Below are 21745 nucleotides of genomic sequence, written 5' to 3' on the forward strand. Positions count from 1 at the left end.
ATTTAAGGCAGACATTGATAGGTTTTTGATTGGTCAGGGTATGAATGGATACGGGCAGAAGGCAGGAGATTGGGGCTGAGAGGAAAATTGAATCAGCCAGGATGAAATGGCAGAGCAGACTCAATGGGCCAATTGCCCTAATTCTGCTCCTATATCTTATGGTCTTACCTGGCTTTGTGGAGCAAGAAGTATTTTTTTTACGTGTGAGGATGGACATAAGTAATCCATACCCAGTCAATGGAAAGTTTGAGACCATTGTCAAGGCTAGAAACAGAAGCCATCACCAAATTTTGAACTTTCTTTGGTTTAGTTAACTTTTTGGGGATTTTCTGCTAAACTTTGTAATGTTGTTAACCATGATGTATCATTTCTTGAAGAAGGATGAAACATGGCAAGGGAGATGGGAAAATTTTAAAACACATTATGGCCAAATAATCTGAAGTATCCATTTTCTATGTGATTCACACTTTATGCACAGTAACAAAGAAGGTGATACTCAGAGAGAAAAGCACTCATTGGCGATTATATTTTGGATAACCAGATTCCACCAGTCCTTGTTAAGCAGATGATTCAGGTTGGTCACCAACCATATTTCACGAGCCAGTCATAGACCCATATCCACAGTTCCCGCATAGTGTTAAGAATGTAGTGGTGAGCTAGCCTCCAGAATCAATATGATATTGAAGTCAAGTCAAACTGAATGTCACAAATGGTGTGTTGTCAAGATTTCACTGATGTAGAGGATGGAAGTTAAACATATCCAAGTAGTATTTATAATTTTTCCTTAACAGTGGTAGACGTAGCAAAATTACTGCAGAGAATCCTGTATTAAAGAAATTAACTGGGTGTATTTGAGCTGCTGAACTGGATCATATGGATGATTTTACGAGCATAGGAGGACAGACATTGTGGGTGTTCCACAATTCAAGACTGCATTAAATGGATTTTAGAGTAGTTACCCAATGAGTTATGAATTTGGATAACAAACGTTTTTCACTTACGTCATTTAGGTATTGCTTACATTAAACTAGTCAGTACCTTAGTCTGTCAGTCAGTCATACACAAGGATCTGAAAGAATGAAACAAAATATATGTTATTTTATTCTCTATTTCATTCAAATGGATTATGGAGTTTGGAAAGAAAACAAATATATTTGCATCACTAAGCAAGTTTTATAATGCAATATTAAAATAATATAAAATGATATAAATATTGTTTCAGTGATGCCAATGTGCTATATTTTTATCTTTTCTCAGAACTATGCGTTATTACTGAAATATTTTGCGTATACTGTATTACAATAATGGGACAGTCAGTGTCAGATTTAGGTTTCAGATAGGCAAACTTTAGAAAATACGTTACAGGGCTACTTGTGAACATTCCAACATGTGACTTGTTAGTATATAAAATCTAAAACAATGTCTTGGAGCTAAGACCAATTGGAAAAATTGGCAATTCTCTCTGGCATGTACCAGAATGTAATTATAAGCAATCAACATATTTAGCTAGCGGATAAATGTAACAATTAATTAGCAGTGTGGGACTATCAGAACTACAGAATGTTGGACCAAATTTAAAATAGAATCTGAAATATTTTCTTCTCAACATATCCTGGCACAAAATCAAAATACTCAGTTTCTGAAGAGGATAAACCATTAAAATTTCAACTGATTTGAAGAAGTTGAAAGGCCGTGAATGGTAAAAAAAAGGATATTCTTTGATCCAAATCACTATTAATATTCACGAGTAAGATTCACCCAGCATTTCAGTTTTATTTTTTGTCATTGTTAAGTGGCTCACTGACTCGAAAAAATACTGAGAATACATTTGTCAAGCAAACTGTAGCATGATGATAAATGTTTGGAGTTTAGTTTCTGCAGAAAAATGAGAAATATAAGAAGATCCCTGTTTTATATCACTGGCAGTAAAAATGTATTGCCTCTCTGTCTCCTGGGATTCTGCTGCACCAGCAGAGTTGCTGCAAAACTGAACTCATACCATACTGTAGGAATTATTAACCCAGGAGAATTTATCCGTCTATGTTGCAGTGGCTGTTGCCCACATTATCAGTCATTATAACAGTGTGGCTTCATGTTTTTGTAACAGAGATGGGGCCCAGCAAGTCCTCTGTTTCAGCACAACAAATTGGACCTTAAGAAAGACCAACCAGCGTGAGTGTATCTGGGGTCATAAATAAAGAATAATTGTTCTCCCTACCATAGGTGTCTCAGAATTATTCAATATAGCTAGAAAACAGTATGGCATGTACAACTTAAGCTGTGGATATGCCAAGTTTTCTGAGGTACTATTAACTTCTGTCACAGTCCACATGGCTGATATTTCTGTCCTTTTTGCTTCTGATTTTGGAGTTAATTGACTATGGATTTGGTTCAACAGAATTTGACAATAATATTCTGCAAAGATTTGGATATTCAGTTCTTTGCTGAAAGTTACGAAAGGTGACACTGATTTATTTTGATGTGAAAGCAATAGTGGCATCATTACATCTACCACTCTTGCCCAAAGTTTGGTTTACTGATGGTGACCAGAGTCCACATCAGCCTACAGCTATAAAGGTCTGTTGCAGCTTGTTTTTATAATTATTCAGTTGAACTAAGTCCATTCTAAAAAGATTAGCATTTGTAATGAAATCTTAACCTGTACTGAGTAAGCGTGTCTTCATTACAGAAAAATTCTGACCTCTGATCTTGAAATAAGGGTTATTTAATTCTGGCCATTTAAAAAAAAAAATCCTTCATTTCAGGGCATAATCTAATTTTGTAAGCTAACATTTGATTTCTCTATTTTGCTCATACCTAAAATGCAGCCTGTTGACACAAAGTCAAATTTTAAAGCCGTTATTCGTCATGTGTTTCTCTGTGCTGAAACTAAAATAGTACCTCCTCAACTAATAGCCGACAAAATTCAGTTTCAATACAGCTTTTCATATGTATCTCCCTTGGTTGTTTAAAAACTTACCTTTTAAAACTACAATTAATAGCAGATGTTATTTTCATCAATTCTAGGTAAACTGCGGCTAAGAATTATTTTATTAATATTTTAAGATAAAATTTGTAACTAACCTGAGAGCAGACCACTTCTTTCAGAAATTAGTGAGTCAAACTGAATTTGAAGGTAATTCATCTTATACAAGTGTAAAAATTACTGTAAGGTTACTGTAAAATGTAACTCAAAAGCCCTCAGAGAATTTCAGGATATTCTATCCATTAGTTGTGCTCTTCTGCTTCAAGGGCAGGCATTAACAAGGATTCTTCGGATGTGTTCTCTGTGATGATGAATTAGGTACAAAGAAAGACTGTATATTCATGCCAGGTCCCAAATGGAAGGTAGACTGAACCAAAAGGCGGCATTTGTAAAACTGCTGAATATAGTGAGGATTCTTCTTGAAATACTTGCTCATTGGAATGGTCTGAGAGTAGATGCAAAAATGTGACTTACACAGGATTTTTAAAATATATTTTTCCTGTTGCAAGAGAAACCTGTGCAGTGGTTCATTAATGCAAATAAGCAGAAGAAAGTCCAGCTGATTTATGTGGGTAAATAAGAAGTATACCCCAAAAGTGTTCTGAACAATTATGCAAGAAGTGTGTATTTGACTTAATAAATATCAAAGCTTCATTCTACATTTAAGATGACTGTTACGTTTTGTAACTTCAAAACATTAAACTAATTCAAAGGAAGACACGTGTGCCTGGAGATGCAGGTCTAGCCTCAAGCTTACTTTTAAGCAAAGTGCGCACGTATCACGTGGTAGCAGGATGATGTATGCAGTTCATGTATCTATACATAAACCCCAAAATGATTTTTAAATGAACAAGAATGCTGAATTAAACAATATATATACAATATTACTCAAATATTACTGGAACATTAAGTACACAACAATAACAATGTAAGAAATTCAGGAATATATGTTTTTAAAGTGGTAAGAAATTAAATTGCTGTGTAAAATTATATTCCTGAGTCCTCCTGAGTCAGGGACAGCCATGGAGATTGCATCCTAGCTGTCTAGATACACAACCCTGGGCGGTACGGTATGGAGAGCAAGCTGTTCGCCATGTAGCAAGCTCCCCCTCTCCACACATCTGACGAACCCAAAGGAACGGCAGGGACCAATACTGTTTGACATCGGCAGCGTTGCAGGAGTTGCCAGTCAGAACTGAACTCAACGCAGGACAGCCCTAGTGGTTCCAGCTCCATATTTTTCTCTCAGGGTTTACTCCCAAAACCTTCCCCATGTGTGGGTATAGCCACAAGGCAGCGGAAGTTTGAGATCAGAGTTTTCCTTCTCCTAGATGAGCTGCCAACCACGGATGACAAGCCCCATCCGCCCAAAGCAACTGTTTTAAAGATGCCAATAACCCTCCTTTGCTCCTTCTCCTGTTAGTAGAAACAGTTTCACTGGGCTTTGTAGCTAAGGCACACGTGAAAGCCAGGAGCTGGACTTGGTTATCAGAGGCTATTTGAGGTGCATGCCATTGAGAGCATTTAAGAGATAGTGGGAGGTTGTACCCATACTATCCCTGGCTATAATAACTTTAAGGAACGAAAATTATATTGATCATAACTTTTTGTGACATTCGTTCATTGGAATGAAGTAGAGAATCTTCAATAGAGAACCTCTGACTAGCTGTATCTGGTTTGCATTATAATTTTCTTTTTCGTAGTGGTTCCATAAGAAGAGGAGGAGACGTTTGTAGTGGAGGAAATACATGTGTCCTGTTTAAGGAGTTCGTATGTCCTCCCTATAGACTGTATGGGTTTCCTCTGGGTGTTCCAGTTTCCTCCCACAGTCCAAAGACATACCAGTCATTAGGGTAATTGGTCATTGCAAATTATTCTGTGATTAGATTAGGGTTAAAACGGTGGGGGGGGGGCGATTGTTGAGGGTTGCGGGACAGCACAGCTCATAGGGTTGGTAGGGCCTGTTCCACACTGTATCTCTAAGGAAGTTTCATGGAGAGATGGTCTTCGCTGTTGAAATACTCAAAGCTCCTCTTGCGAACCCAGAGCTCTTCGTCAACCAGAAAACAATCATGAATACAATGTGTGACCTCTGGCACTGTTTTCCTTTGGGCAGTTATCTGCATTTGAAGATCTCATGATATTTTCATTCTGAAGCTTTGTCCATCATATATGTAAGCCTGTACTGCAGAGATAAAGGGGGATGAGAGTCATAGAGGTGTAGAACATTACAGCGCAGAAACAGGCCCATTGGCCCATCTGAGTCTGTGTCAAACTATTATTCTGCCTAGTCCCAAGACGATAGACCTCCATTCACCTCCCATCCATGTACCAATCCAAATTTCTCTTAAGTGTTGAAATCAAACCCACCTCCACACTTTTGCTTCAGTTTCCCACTCTCACCACCCTCTGAGTGACAAAGTTTCCCCTCATGTCCTCTTATCAATTCACCTTTCACCCTTAACCCATGACCTCTAGTTCTAGCCTCACCCAATCTCAGAGGAAAAAGCCTGCTTTACCCTATCTGTACCTCTCGTAATTTTGTATACCTCTATCAAATCTCCCCTAGTTCTCCTAAATTCTAGGGAATAAAATCCTAACCTATTCAACCTTGCTTCATAACTCAGGTTCTCAAGTCCTGGCAACATCCTTGTAAATTTTCTGTGCCCTCTTTCAACCTTATTGACAGCTTTCCTGTAGGTATGTGACCAGAACTCTCACAATACTCCAAATTAAGCCTCACCAATGCCTGCTACAACTTCAACATATCCCAACTCCTGTACTCAAAACTTCAATTTATGAAGGCTAATGTACCAGAAGTTCACTTCATAACCCTATTTACTTATCTACGCCACTTTCAAGGAAATATGGATCTGTATTCCCGGATCCCTCTGTTCAACCACATTCCGCAATGTCCTACACCTCAACATGTAAATCCTGTCCTGGTTGGTCCGTCCGTAGTGCAACTCCTCACGCTTGTCTGCATTAATTCCATCTGCCATTTTTCAGCCCATTTTTCCTGCTGGTCCAGACCCACTGTAAGGTTTTATAGCCTTCCCCACTGTCCACTACAACCACAATCTTGGTGTCATCTGCAATTTTGCTAATCCAATATACCACATTATCATCCAGATCATTGAAATAGATGGCAAACAACAACTTACCCAGCACCTACCCCTGCGGCACTCCGCTCATCACGGGCCTCTACTCTCTGCAAAGCAAATGTTTAATCCAATTTACCACCTCATTCTGAATGCCAAGTGACTGAACCTTCTTGACCAACCTCCCCTGAGGAAGCATGTCAAAGGCCTTGCTAATATCCTCTAGACAACATCCACTGCTTTGCCTTCATCAACCTTCCTGGTAACTTCCTCAAATACTCGATAAGGTTGGTTCGATATGACCTACTATGCACAAAGCCATGCTGACTAACCCTCATTAGTCCCTGTTTATCAAAATACTTTCATATCTGTTCCCTTAGAATACCTTCCAGTAATTTACTCATGATTGATATCAGGCTCACTGCTCTATATTTTCCCGGCTTATTTTTAGAGCCCTTTTTAAACAACAGAACAACATGAGCCATCCCTCCAATCCTCTGGCATCTCATCCATGATATATGAATACCTCTGCTAGAACCCCTGCAATTTCTGTACTAGCCTCATGCAAATTCTGATTGAACACCTTGTCAGACCGTGGGGATTTATTTGGGAACGAAAGATGGGTATCCCTTTATTCATAGTTTTTCACGCTGGTCTGGTCTTCTAAAAATGCTGGAGAATAATAGTACAATATCAGTAATGTAATCTAATGAACAAGGTTGCCATTCGGAAATTCTGTTACTGGAGCATCTGTGGGCATCCTGCAGTACTATCAACAAGTTTGTATTTAATCGTGTTATTTGTATAATGTAATTTTTATTGTTTTTCATTTAATATTATGAGGTCCTGTGTGATGGCACCAATAAGCAGTGACTCTTTGTGTGCAGCTCTGACGGGAATCATCACATATCCCCACCTAGGACTACTACAGCTGAAATCCACAGTCACAGCCATGGGGACCTCAATAAGCAGCATCATCTTAAGATTTTTAAAAATCTGCCGATACTGAAAAACAGTGGATTCTGGACAGCAGACTTGGGTCATGAGTGCAGTTCCCCTTTAAGAAAATGGAAGCACAGAAGGCGAACCAGTCTTCAGATAGTATTGTAACGCAGAGGTATTAGACCCCCACTCCCGACTATCCTGCTGTCGAATGTACAGTTTCTAGAAAATAAAATTCAAGACCCCAAAGCAAGATTGCAGTACCAGAGGGACATCAGGGACTGCTGTGTACTTTACTTCACAGCAGCATGGCTCACTCCCACCAGTTTGGACACAGTGTTTGAGCCCGATAGCTTCACTATTCTCCACAAAGGCAGGACAACTAAATCTTTTAAAGATAGAGGAGGTGGAGTATGCTTTATGAATTACTCATCAAGGTGCACAAACACGGACATTCCATCTCAATCCTGCTTCCGCAGCCTGGAACATCTGAAGCGTCATCCATTTTATCTGCCGACTGTGTCTTCTGCTGGTAGCGGCGTACATTCCACCTCCGGTTAACATCAGGCAGGCACTGGAGGAGCTGAGCACCATGATTAGCAGTTCCAAAGCAGCACACCTGGATGACTTCCCTATCATTGTGTGGGATTTCAAACAAGCCAGTTTGAAAAAGTCCCTGGACAACCATCACCATTATATCACCTGTGGAACCAGAGGAGCCAACACATTTCAAAGGCTCAAAGGTTCTTTTTTTTAAATAAAAGTATGTATTCCAAATACAACCCTGAGATTTGTTTTCTCCAGATGGCCAATAAATACAGAAAAACCATGGAAGTCGTTGGGAAAAAAATAGACATCAACCCCATCCCCAATGTGAAAAAGAAAAAAAGAATCAAATTTCATAAACTCCAACCCCCTAACCCCTTCCTTGCACAAAAACTAACAGATTGTCCACCCAGACATGGCAGGTAAAACATCAAACTCCTAACCCCCAAGACCTTTCAAAAAAAACAGCAACAATAACATCAAACCCCAACCCCTCTCTCACACACAAAAATCCAACAAATCATTCACACAGAAAAACACCAACAAGAACATCACACCCCAAATCCCCAACCCTTCCCTCGCCCAAAACAGTAACATATTGCCCACCGCCAATCAGCGAAAACACAGAAAAACTGAAGGAAACCAGTATAAACGACAGTCCACATCAATATTCACATACAGCTCGGAATTTTGATAACATCCTCTGTCAGCATCGAGGAGAGTGACAGCTTGATCTCAGTCCTTCCAGTGGGGAGTGACCTCCGATCCGTGCCTTCATCCAACTCGCGGCCTCTTAACTGCTGGCCCAACGCAACCTCTGGCCACTTGGCCACTGTTGTACCTCCATCAAGACTGTTTGCCATGCCATCCCACACCCACACTTTGGAAAGTGCGATCACCTGGCTATACCTCTCCGCCCAGCATACAGCCAGAGACTAAAGACCTTCACACCACTGGTAAAGACCAAGAAGGTATGGTCCAGTGAAGCAGAGTGCTTACAGATCTGCTTTGAGTTAGTGGACTGGACAATATTCAGGGATTAATTTTCAAATCTGAAATTTATGCTACGGTTGTCATTGACTTCATTGAGACCTGTATGGATGAGTGTGTACCTTCAAGAACATACTGGACCAAAAGCTGTGGATGAACCAGGAGATTCATAGTCTGGTGAGGGCCAGATCTATGGCATTCAAGACTGTTGATCTAGAACCAGACAAATAATCTAAGTATGACCTTCAGAAGACTATTTTAAAAGTTAGAGACGGAATCGGATGCACACCTGCTCTGGCAGGGTTTGCAGGCCATTATGTCACACAAGGCCAAACCTAACATTATGAATGGCTGTGATACTTCACTCTCAGATGAGTTCAATGCCCTTTATGCATGCTTTGAAAAGGAGAAATAAACTACACTTGTGCTACCCGACAGCATCTGGTGACCCTGTGATTTCTGTCTTGGAGGCCAACATCAGAACTTCTTTCAAGAGAGTGAACCTTCACAGGGCATTGGGCTCTGATGATAGGGCACTGAATACCTGTTCCAACCATCTGTGGGAGTGTTCAAGGACATCTTTAATCTCTCACTGCTGCAATCAGAGGTTCCCACAAGGAACTTTAATAAGGTGACTATCATACCAGTGCCCAAGAAATGCAGGGTAAGCTGCCTCAATGATTATTCCCCCAGTTGCAGTCATATTTACTATGGTGAAGTGCTTTGAGAGGTTGTCATGTTCAGAGTCAGCTCCTGCCTAAACATGGACCTGGACCCACTGCAATTTGCCTATCACCACAGTGGATGCAATCAGTCTGGCTCTCCACTCAACCTTGGATCACTTGGGCAATAGCAATACTTCTGTCAGGCTGCTGTTTGCTGATTACAGCTCAACGTTCAACGCAATCATATCCTCAGTTCTAATCACCAATCTCCAAAGTCTCAGTCTCTGTATCTGTCTCCGCAACTGGTTTCTCGACTCCCTCACTGGGAGACCACAGTCAGTGCAGATTGGAAATAATATATCCTCCTCGCTGAAAATCAGCACTGGTGTGATGGTAGTGTGCAAAGTTCTAAACTCGAACAAAAACCTAAAGCCCTGACCAATATAAATAGCCACAAGTGTTCTTGCCGAAGGGGAATTATACTATATAATTATAGTCTTCAAAGACAAGTTTACTTCTCTGTTTACTCTCCATGCTGAGTTTAGCTGCCAATACCCAGTGTTCAAGTAGTGGGTCCCCTCTGTCTACCAAGGAGAAGATACTTCCAGCTAACAAAGTAGTTTAAAACACAGTTTGTTTAATTACAGTGATACAAATTTATATCCAAACAACATTCTTAAAACACATTTAAAACTCACAGTGGATTTCTATTTTAAGCATTTCCCAATTACAAACCATTTTTAAAACACAAACCATCTGCAAAAGACAAAGCATTTCTGAAACACAAAGGATTAAGATCAAAAGTGTGTATAATGAACTGATGCATCTTGTAATACGACCAATAAATTGCATGTAGGTGTAATGCCCTGGTTAAGATTTTTACTGCATTTCATAGCTTTCTGTAGAAGCGTTGTGTCCTGCTCATAGTGTTTGGGTTTCAGTTAGAGGTAAGGGGCTGTGATGTTCAATTTAGGAATGCTGTATCAGCCAATCAGAATGGTGGAATGGGAGAAGGTTCCAGGGAAAGCTAGATGAAGTGGATTTGTGACGGACACTGGTGGGGTTTGTGATCTTTTGGCGGGAAATGCAGAGAGAAGAGACATCTGTAGGATTCGATCCAACAGGAAGGTGTAATTCAAAGGAATCCATAATGGGAAGTTCTAACGGTGATTGATGATGAGAAATCTGTACCATGAGTAAGTGACGCACCCAGCTTTGGAAGATAAGGGCTCCAATATGTGCAATTTAGTCTAATTGTCTAATGTGCACAATTAGACAATTATAATGGGCCCTTCTATTTTTTTTTCTTTTCCTTTTCCTCTTGATATCTGTTGATTAAGCTGAAATTAGTTAATGTACTTTCTTTATAACAGTATGTAGTGTACAATATGTTATTTCTTGCTGATGGATAATTGCATATCGGCAGTACTTACACAGCATTCACTCAAATTAAGGTTCCATTAGTTGAAACATCCCAAAAAACCATCCACCGGTTTGGTGGGACCCAAATCATACCAACCCTAAGACATATATTGCTTTCTCACCACTGAGTCCAGTGGCTGTTAGCAGAGCTGGCTAACAAGCCAAGTTTCTATACAAGCCCAGTGAGGGATTTGTTTATGGATCCATAAAATAAAATACTTGGCTCTAAATTCATCTCCTAATATAATCTCCTAGTGCATCATAGAGTACTGTAAGAATATTGTACCCTGCCTCTGAAATTCATTTCATAGGAGTAAAAGGAATGAAATTTATAGACAATGAGCAGCTCACTGATGCCACAATGTAGAGCTATTTGCAGAACTTCTTGAAGACGGTGTTTATTTATATCCTGCTAAGCTTCCAGTGTGATAAGGAAGAAGCATACCCTCATATTCAGGCTGACAGTGAAATAAGTTTCATGGTTCCATTGCTGAACTTGAATCTTTGTGTATTCAAATATGGGGCAAACTGCTTATTGGGTTCCTGGGAAGCATTCGACAGTGTGTTCAAAGCTAGGTCTACATGCTATCCAACAGAAGTTCCATGATGGAACTACTTAGTCCACTACTTCCAAGATAAGTGATTAAAATATATTTACCAGAGTGTGGACCCAAGTAGAGTAGGTTGTTCCTCCTAAGTTATGTGGATTGACACCAGCCACAGCTCCTACCATCCTGTAGGCATTCCCATAAAGCTTTACCAGTATCATTGCCACCATTTTATCCTATTCACGCAATCCTGGGCTCCCCCCACTGCACACAATAATTGCCAATCAATGTTCAATTTCCCTGCCCACTTTTTAATAGGTTTCAGTAGATACATTTAATGTCAGAGAAATGTGTACAATATACATCCTGAAATTCTTTTTCTTAACACATATCCACCAAAACAGAGGAGTTCCCCAAAGAATGAATGACAGTTAAAACATTAGAACCCCAAAGCTCTCCCCATCTCACGCACAAGCAGCAGTAAGGCAATGACCCCCAGCCCCCCGACCGGCAAAAAATCATCAGTGCCCCTCACCGAGCACTCAAGCGTGCAGCAAAGCATCAATAAAGACAGACTTTCAGTACCCCAAAGACTACTCATTCACCCGATAATTGGACATACAACAGGCTCTCTCTCACCCTAATAAGGGAAAAAGAGGTGTCCTGAGTTCACAGTGAAAGGGGAGACGTAACAAGCAACTCTCTGATTTACGATGTTAAAAGCCTGTTGCGTCTCTTTTTCCAAGTTCTGCGCCCAGAGAGTCGGCAGAGCTCTCCAGACACACAACCCCGTCAGCTAACTTGCAGCTCCCGATGTTCCATGTTCTCCCACAATGCTTCAGGCAGGTGCACCGGCCTAGAATCAGCACGTCGCCAGAGCCACAAAAATCCGAAACCCTGAAAGCACGCTCGCCTTCCAGGCCGTATCCTTGGGATAGCGTCCGGTCTTGAGGCCCTGAGAACAGGTCCCATTCCCGCAAAGAACTGAAGTCAGTGTGTAACTCCAGGTCAAGGTCTTCAAAAGAACCTTGAAAAGAAAAAAAAATGAAAGATAGAAATAGATCTGTTTCCGAAGATACAACCAAAGGAGTCACCATTTAGCACCATCTTGACTTCGCGCCACCTCTCCACTATTCCCAGACTGCTTTAAAAACTTATGCTGTTGCCTCATCTTTTGTTTTCTTTTCTTTTACAAGCTCTGTGAGAACAATCTAATTCGCCATCATGACAGCAATAAAGCTTAATCCCCAGTAGTTCATGAACCGCAGGATTATTTTTTCCTGATAACTTTTATATTGATAAATGTTCATACGACTTTGTTTCTGCTAATTCACAGGGACCGAGATTTCTGTCTGAAGCTCTTGTGGTTCATGATGCCTCAATAGCAGAAGCTGTAGATCCTTTCTTTAATCTTCATGAAACTGTTGCTAAGGTAAGATTTATTTTATTATGAAAACTAAGTGATTAGGGTCAGGACTTGTAGTATGACTCACAGTATATCAACTTGTAAAGTGTTTGTATCTTTAATGCAACGGGAAATTGTTTTGAAAATCACTGAGCTTTCGTGAGAGTGGTGCATTGGTGCATCAGATAGTGCTGGTGCTTCAGGGCTCAGGCAACCTGGATTCAGTCTGTTGGAGTTTGTATGTTATATATGTGACTGTGTGGGTTTCTCCCAGATGTCCTGCTTCCTGTCACATCCCACAGATGTACTTGATTGTTACATTAATACATTGATGCCTTCAGGATGGTAGGAGCTGTGAATAACATATATAGGTGGGTGGTAGGAGAATCAATGTAAATTTAACAGGCATGTGAGGTAATAGCTCATGTGGAAATAAGAATTCTCTGAGAGACAACTTCAGCTTAATAAGTTGAACAGCCTCCTTCTCATAAGAAAGTACTCAACACACAAGTATTGAATAGTGCAACAGTATTCACATACATTTTTTGATTCATCAATTAATATTTTTGATTTCATAAAGTTATGTTTGACCTTGGGGCTTTGGTAAATCCGTTCTTGCATTACCCACACATAGTAGCTGCCACAGACATAATTATATCCTTTTTGGAATTGGACAAGGCACTTTGTCTACATATTCCTTGTAATTCTTTGGTGCAAATCAAGCAGAGATCATGAAATAAGACTTGATTTGGTTGGATTGAGATGAGTTGGTTAGTTTCCTATTAATTAAGCATGTATAACAAAAGTTATAATTAAATTATTTCCATTAATGTAGCCTATATTTCCTTAATAATGCTAATGTAATGAAATTACTCTGCAAAAATATGTGATTCTGATTGACTTAAAGCTAATTTTCTAAACTCTCTCCAGTAATCCATTCTTTTAGCTTTCTCTGCACACCAGTCTATATCACAGTTTGTAATGTCCCTTAAAGATTTTGATTTTATTCTTAGCTGCCACAATAGCATTGAATGTGAACAATAATTAGAATCTTAAATTATCTTTATTGTCTGCACCAAGCTGGCTGAGATGTTCTATCCAAAATCTACATCTGTCATCCAATTATCCTGTAAATTTAATCAATGGGTTTAATCAAGCACTAAATTTCACTCAGTTTAACAGCCATGATCCATAGTGGCAACGTTGTCTGAATTGTTAAAATGTGACAGTAACGCTACCAAATATTTACATCTAAAAGCTGTGATATTTATGCCATTGAATTGTGTTTACCAGTTTATGACAATCTGTAGGGTTGTCGGTAATTGCATTAATTGATATTCTCAGAATTGCAGCACACTCAAGCAATGATAACACCGTAGTAATCCTTGTATGTTGCTACTATTGATCTTCACTGAAGTTACATGTGTGGAAATACAGAGTTTCAATAGCTTTCTTATGATGCGCAAGAAGCTTGATTACTGACATATTCCTTAATTGTGGATAAAAACAAAGCACAGTATGTTATTGGCATGCAAGAAAGAAAAGCTTGTACTTTAATGGCTCTCTGGGGATCACAATGTTGACATCGTAGAAAAGCTTATATTGTGCCAATGAAAATCAGCATTGTGCGTTGTGGACACCGCCTCTCCTGTCAGGTGATTCATGGCAGTACTGTCAAAAGGGAAGTACCAAACAAATAGTTTGAGAGAGTAATGATAATTCAGGCAGATAAAGAAGGCTCGTTTTTAAAGGCTTCATTGGCAAATGAAGGATAAATCTTTGACTGTATTATATCCTTACCAACAGATTGAAATTTTCTCCCTGACGAGGATCATATGATTTTCAGTGCATAACAACTTTATTGTCCTAAAATACTCTGCAAACTTTTTTTTCCGGTCACTCAAGATAACCCCAAATCCACATGTCCTCATGTCAGTGTTGATATGTTCAAATCCCAGCTCCATTGACATTCAGTAGTTGTATCTGTACTCATATAAAATAGGAAACTTGACTTCATTTCTGTGAGAGAATATGACCTCAGTGTGTCCCAAACATTTAACAGTCAACAAGTTATTTTGCACTGCCGTCACTATTATAAAATAGGAAACTCAACAGCAAATTACCAAAATGATAACCTTGCACAGAGAACAAGGTAATAATGAACAGATAACATCTTTTTCAGAACTTGGATTGAAGGATGAATAATGTCTTGTATCAGAGGGCTGATTTCCATTACTGTCTGATCTTCTACATTTAGGAACTGTGTTAAGCATCTCAATCCAGAAATTAGGTCTATATTCGAGCAGAACTACTTCAGTACTCTTCAGGAGTCTTAGCAGAATTTTGTGCTTAAGATTCTAAAGCTTGGAAATTATCTAATCCCCTGATGCAGGCTGACTCATGAACCACAGCTTCCTCCTCTTGTAGTTAATAATCAGCTCTTTGGTTTTGCTGACATTGAGTAAGAGGTTGTTGTTGCTTTTCCATCCAGACAGATTTTCATTCACTCCCATATGCTGATTTGTCACCACATTTGATTCAACCAACAGTAGAGGTGTCGTCAGCAAACTTAAATATGACTTTGAAGCTGTACTTAGCCTCACAGTTATAAGTATAAAGCGAGTCGAGCAGGGAGCTAAGCACACAGCCTTGTGGTGTACATGTGTTGATGGTGATTGTGGAGGAAATGCTGTTGCCAATCCGACCTGAGTGGGGTCTTTAAGTGAGAAAGTTGAGGATCCAGTTGCATAAGGAGGTTCTGAGACCTAGATCTTGGAGCTTATTGATTAGCTTTGATGGGGAGATCATGTTGAATCCAGAGCTGTAGTCAATGAAGAACATCCCGAACGCATGTCATAAAATTTGTTATTTTGTGGAAGAAGTACTATAAAATAGTATACATTAAAATTGCTTTAAGTTACAATAAGAAATATAAAAGTAGTAGTGCAAAATGAGAGCTAAATACTGAGGTAGTGTTCATGGGTTCATAGACCATTCAGAAATCTGATAATAGAGGGGAAGAAGCTGTTCCTAAAAGGTTAGGTGTGTGTCTTTAGGCTCCTGTACCTCCTCCCTCATGGTAGTAATGAGAAGAGGGCATATTCTGTATGCTAAGGATCCTTAATTATGGATGCTTCCTTCTTGAGGCATCACCTTTTGCAGATATCCTCAATAATGGGGAGACTAGTGGCCATTATGGAGCTGGCTGAGTTTATAACCCTGTGCAGCTTTTTACAATCCTCTGCATTGGTGCCTCCATACAAGACAGTTTGCAACCAGTTCGAATGCTTTCTATGGTACATCTGTAAATGTTTGCCAGAGTATTTGGAGACATATCAAATCTCCACAAGCTCTTAATGGAATATACCTATTAGTGTGCCTTCTCCATAATTGCATCAATACATTGGGCCCAGGATAGATCTTCCGAGGAGCTGACACCCAGGAACTTGAAGCTACTCACCCTTTCCACTGCTGAACGCTCAATGAGGACTGATGTGTGTTCTCCCGACTTCCACTTACTGAAGTCCACAATCAGTTGTTTGATCTTACTGATATTGTGTAACTTGTTGTTTTACATCACTGCTCAACAAGCTGATCTATCACACTCCTGTATGCCTCCTTGTCACCATCAGAGATTCTTAAACAGTTGTGTCATTGGGAAATTTAGAGATGGCATTTAAACTATGCCTAGCCACGTAGTCATGATAGTCTAACCCGTGACTGAGTTCTCTGATGTGGTTACAAAGAAGCTTGATGAAGGAAAAGTGGTGGATGTTGCCAACATAGACTTTAGCAAGGCCTTTGACAAAGTCCTGCATGGGAAGCTCGGCCAGAAGGTTAGCTTGCTTGGAAATCAAGATGAAGTAGTCAATTCTATTAAACATTGACTTAGCAGGAGAAGCCAGAGAGTGGTAATAGATTATTGTCTCCCTGACTAGAGGCCTGTGACTAATAGTTTGCCCCAGGGATCCTTGTTTGGTCTGTTGTTGATCACCTATATTACTGATTTGGATGATAATGTGGTAAATTGGAAAGCAAATTCACAAAACGCACTAAAATTAGGATGTAATTGACAGCAAGGAAGGCTATCAAAGCTTGTGGCACGATCTCAGCCAACTGGGAAATGGGCTGGAAAATGGCAGATGGAATCTAACACAGGCAAGTGTGAGGTGTTGCACTTTTGGAGGACAAACCAAGGTCAGACTTAGACAGCGAATGGTAGGTCTCAGAAATGTGCAGCAGAACAAAAGGACCTGCAAGTAAAGATCCATAATTCCTTGAAAGTGGCTTCACAGTTAGACAGTGTTGTAAGTAGAATTTATGGCACATGGGCCTTGATAAATACAGGAGTCGGGATGTTACTTTGAAGTTCTATAAAGTATTAATGAGGCTGAATTTGGTGTATAGTGTGCAGTTCTAGTTATATTCTTAAAGGAAATATATCACTAAGATCAAAAGAATACTTCAAAGAGTTATGGGGAGAGGTTGAAGAGGTTAGGACTTTATTCCCTGAAGCATAGGAGAATAAGGGGTGATCTTAAAGAGGTACACGTCATTAATAGAGGTATAGATAGGGTAAATGTACGCAGACTTTTTCTCCTCAGGTTGGGTGAGAATAGAATTAAAGATTTAGGATGAAATTTTGAGGGGGATGTGGTTACACTCTGAGGGGGATCTTCACTCAGAGTGCGGTGCAAACATGAAACGAGTTGCCAGTGGAAGAGCTGGATGTGGGTTCAATTGTAAAATTTTAGAAAGGTTTAGATAGGTACATGGATGAGAGGGGTATGGAGAGCTAGTTTTGGGTGCAGATAGATGGGTCTAGACAGAAGATCATCTAGCACAGACTAGATGGATTGAAGCGTTTGCTTCTGTGCCGTAATGCTCTACAATTCTATGAATAAGTATGATTTCTACTCATTTCTATGTTTTTGCTTTACTAAAACAAGATGAGAAAGGAAAAATAGCTCTACGTTACCTAAAATAATGACACATTCTTGCTGTTAAATATGGCAGCTGTGTGGATTAACAAACACTTTGGCACAACGCTGAAATGTGGATTTCATGGCAAGTAGAGCATCAATTCTACAAATACACCACTGCAGATTTTAAATTTTATATTGAATTTGGCAACCACCTTAATCAGTACATAGACATCCCAACTGGAGTGAGCGATTTGAGATTTCCTATTAGGGAATGAGACAGGGCAGGTGATGGAAGTTTGTGTAGGGGAATACTTAGCATATCATGTCCATAATGCCATTCATTGGGGTTCTCAAGTTTAACTGTCATTCATTCTTTGGGGCACTTCTCTGTTTTCATGGATGTTTTGCAAAGAAAAAGCATTTCAGGTTGTCATATTGTATACATTTCCCGGGCATTAAATTGAACCTTTGAATTGCTAGATAACTATGGGAAAGGATACGTCTGGTCTTCAGGTTGAGATTCTAAATTGGAGAAAGGTCAATTTTGATGCTATCAGAAAAGATCTAACAATTGTGGATTGAGATATGTTGTTCTCTGGCAAAAGTATACTTGGTAAATGAGAGGCTTTCAAAGGTAAAATTTTGAGAGTACGAAGTATGTATGTATGTATGTTCCCGTCAGAATAAAAAAGGAAGGATAACAGTTTTAGGGTACCTTGGTTTTCGAGAGATAGTGAGGCCCTGGTTAAGAAAAAGAAGGAGGTGTATAGCAGATATAGGTAGGTAGGAACAAATGAGATACTTGAGGAATATAAGAAATGAAAGAGAACACTTAAGAAGGAAATCATAAGGGCTTCTACTATTAAGAGCAAAAGGATAGCAAAGGACAAAATTGGTCCTCTGCGAGATCAGAGTGATAACATAGAGCAGAAAGAGATGGATGAGATTTTTAATAGATTTTCTGCATCTGTATTTACTCAGGAGATAGATACAGAATCTGTAGAAGTGAGGAAATTAAGCAAGGAAGCCATGGACCCTATACAGATGACAGAGGAGACAGTGTTTGGTGCTTGAGGGAAACTAAGGTGGATAAATTCCCGGGGCCTGACAAGGTGTTCTCTTGGACCATGTGGGAGGGTCATGCAGAAATTGCAGGGACAGTAGCAGAGATATTTAAAACATCCTTAGCCACAGGTGAGTTGCCGGAGGGATTTTAGGATAGCTAATGTTTTTATGTTGTTAAAGAAGGGCTCAAAGAATAAGCCAGGAAATTATAAGCTGTTGAGCCTGACATCAGTAGTGGGAAAGTTACTGGAAGATATTCTAAGGGATGAGATATATAATTACTTAGATAGACAATGACTGATTTGAGATAGTCAACATAGCTTTGTCTAACCAATCTTAAGGAGTTTTTCAAGGAAGTTACCAAGAAAGTTGATGCAGGCAATGATGTCTTCATGGACTTTAGCAAGGCTTTTGTCAAGGTTCCTCATGGGAGATTGGTCAAGATAGTTCAATTCCTTGGCTTTCAAGACGAGGTAGCAAATTGGATTAGACATTTGGTTTACGGAAGAAGCCAGAGAGTGATAGTAGATGGTTGCCAGTCTAACTGGAGGCCTGTGATGAGTGGTGTGCTACAGGAATAGGTGCTGGGTCTGTTGTTGTTTGTCATCTATATCAACAATCTGGATAATAATGTGGTAAACTGGATCAGCAAGTTTGCAGGTGACACCAAGATTGGGGGTGTAGTGGATAGTGAGGAAGAGTATCAAAGCTTGCAGTGAGATTTGGACCAGCTGGAAAAATGGGCTGAAAACTGACAGATGGAATTTAATGCGTAAAAGTGTGAGATGTTGCTGGCTGGTGTTTTATGGCATCCATACTGGACTTCGAAGCGAGTGGTCTCAGATTCAAATCCAGCCGGCTCCTTGCACGCTTTCCATCTGTGCTGGGTTGAGCATTGAGCTAGCAACTTATCCCTGTAAGAAACAGAAAAATGCTAAAGAACTGGCAAGGTTGCTGCCTGATGTGCCACAAGATAGGACCAATCAGGTAGATCTTACACATTGTGCAGTAGGGCACTGAGAAGTATGGTAGAACAGAAGAATCAGGGAATACAGGTCCTTAATTCCTTGAAAGTGGTACACAGGTAGTTTGGGTCATAAAGAAAGCCTTCATAAATGAAAATATTCAGTGCAGGAGTTGGGATGTCACGTTGGTATTGTATATGATGTTGGTGAGGCCTAATTTGGAGTATTGTGTGTAGTTTTGTTCATCTACCTACAGGAAAGATCTAAATAGGATTGACAGAGTGCAAATTATAAGGATGTTGCTGGGACTTGAGGACTTGAGTAATAGGGACAGGTTGAATAAGCGAGGACTTTATTCCCTAGAATGCAGAAGTTTGAGGGTAGATTTGATAAAGGTGTATAAGATGATGAGGGATATAGAGAGAGTAAATGTAATCAAGGCTTTTCTCCAAAGAGACTGGGTGAGACTACAACTTGAGGTCATGGGTTAAGGGTGAAATGTGAAAAGTTTAAGAAAAATGTGAGGGGAAGCTTCTTCATTCAAAAAGTTGTGAGAGTGTGGAACCAGCTACCAGCACGAGTGGTGGATGAGGGCCAATTTCAACATCAAAGAAAAATTTGGATAGGTGTGTGGATGATAATGTTATGGAGGACTCTGGTCTGAGTGCAGGTCGATGGGACTGGGCAGATTAATGGTTGGGCACAGACTAGATGGGCCGAGGGGCCCATTACTGTGCTGTAGTGTTCTCTGACTCTTTGTCTCTATAAGCATAGTGAATTCTTAAATTCTGTTTGATAATTTTATTTAGTCTACAGAACTGATAATCTGTGAGAGTGACAATAGAAAAAGGAAATAGCTCCCTGTTAGCAAATAGGTAAGTTGTTTCAAATGATGTAGAACTGAGCCAAAAAAACCCTTTGGGTCTTGAGTCAGTCACTGTTCTTTGTCAATCTAAAATGGGATCCTGTCAGTGAAGGCGAGTAAATATAGAAACTTAGCAATTAAGTAATATTTGAAAATGCCATATACTATTGTAGCAATGAATCTCATACCTCCAATCTTGATGTGTGCACTCCCTTGAAGAAGAATGCAGGGTAAACAACGGTGACATTATTCTCTGTGCAACATTCATTTTTCATCTTGGGTTACTACATACTGTGACTAAATGCTGCAAGTCTTGCCACCATTCAAACAGGATGTAGGTATTGCTAGGTGATAACTTTAGCTAAAGGAAGTCTAATCACGTCCCTTGATATCTTTGTCAGTTTTTCCCTGTCATTGGCAACATGATTTACTGTTAGCCTACAAAAATGGCAGATACTGCCCTGGCGAAGGACTCCCCACCATTGAGTACATCTACAAGGTGCACTGTGACAAGAAAACAGCATGGCTATCAGGAAGGAAGTACAGGAGCCCTAGGTTTCTAACCACCAGGTTAAGGACCAGTTATAACCCTTCAACATCAGACTCCTGAATCAGTGTGTAACTTCACTCACCTCAACACTGAACAGATTCCACATGTGTTCACTTTCAATGACTCTAGAACTCATGTTCTCAGTGTTTTATATATATCTATATACACACAAACCCCATTTCCAGAAAAGTTGGGATATTTTCCAAAATGCAATAAAAACAAAAATCTGTGATATGTTAATTCACGTGAACCCTTATTTAACTGACAAGTACAAAGAAAAGATTTTCAATAGTTTTACTGCCCAACTTAGTTGTATTTTGTAAATATACACAAATTTAGAATTTGATGGCTGCAACACACTCAACAAAAGTTGGGACAGAGTTAAATTAAGATTGAAAAGTGCACAGAATATTCAAGTAACACAGGTTTGGAAGACTCCACATTAAGTAGGCTAATTGGTAGCAGGTGAGGTATCATGACTGGGTATAAAAGTAGCATCCATCAAAGGCTCAGTCTTTGCAAGCAAGGATGGGTCATGGCTCACCCCTTTGTGCCAAAATTCGTGAGAGAATTGTTAGACAGTTCAAAAGGAACATTTCCCAACGCAAGATTGCAGAGAATTTAGGTCTTTCAACATCTACAGTACATAATATTGTGAAAAGATTCAGAGAATTCAGAGACATCTCAGTGCGTAAAGGGCAAGGTCAGAAACCGCTGTTGAATGCGCGTGATCTTCAAGCCCTCAGGCGGCACTGCCTAAGAAACCATCA

At 39.8% G+C, this 21745-nt stretch overlaps 1 protein-coding gene across 7 annotated transcripts in view; it reads left to right on the forward strand.

The window, feature by feature from the left end:
- The window catches only part of LOC140725527 (inactive N-acetylated-alpha-linked acidic dipeptidase-like protein 2), a 965400-nt gene that overhangs the window by 848274 nt on the left and 95381 nt on the right, over nucleotides 1-21745 (forward strand). For all 7 annotated transcript variants that reach the window (XM_073041096.1, XM_073041095.1, XM_073041098.1 and 4 more), the window contains one exon: nucleotides 12537-12632. In XM_073041096.1, the coding sequence (XP_072897197.1) occupies nucleotides 12537-12632 (96 nt within the window). The remainder of the gene's footprint in view (nucleotides 1-12536; nucleotides 12633-21745) is intronic.

The sequence above is a fragment of the Hemitrygon akajei genome, chromosome 3, assembly GCF_048418815.1.
Source record: "Hemitrygon akajei chromosome 3, sHemAka1.3, whole genome shotgun sequence".
Classification (NCBI taxonomy): Eukaryota; Metazoa; Chordata; class Chondrichthyes; order Myliobatiformes; family Dasyatidae; genus Hemitrygon; species Hemitrygon akajei.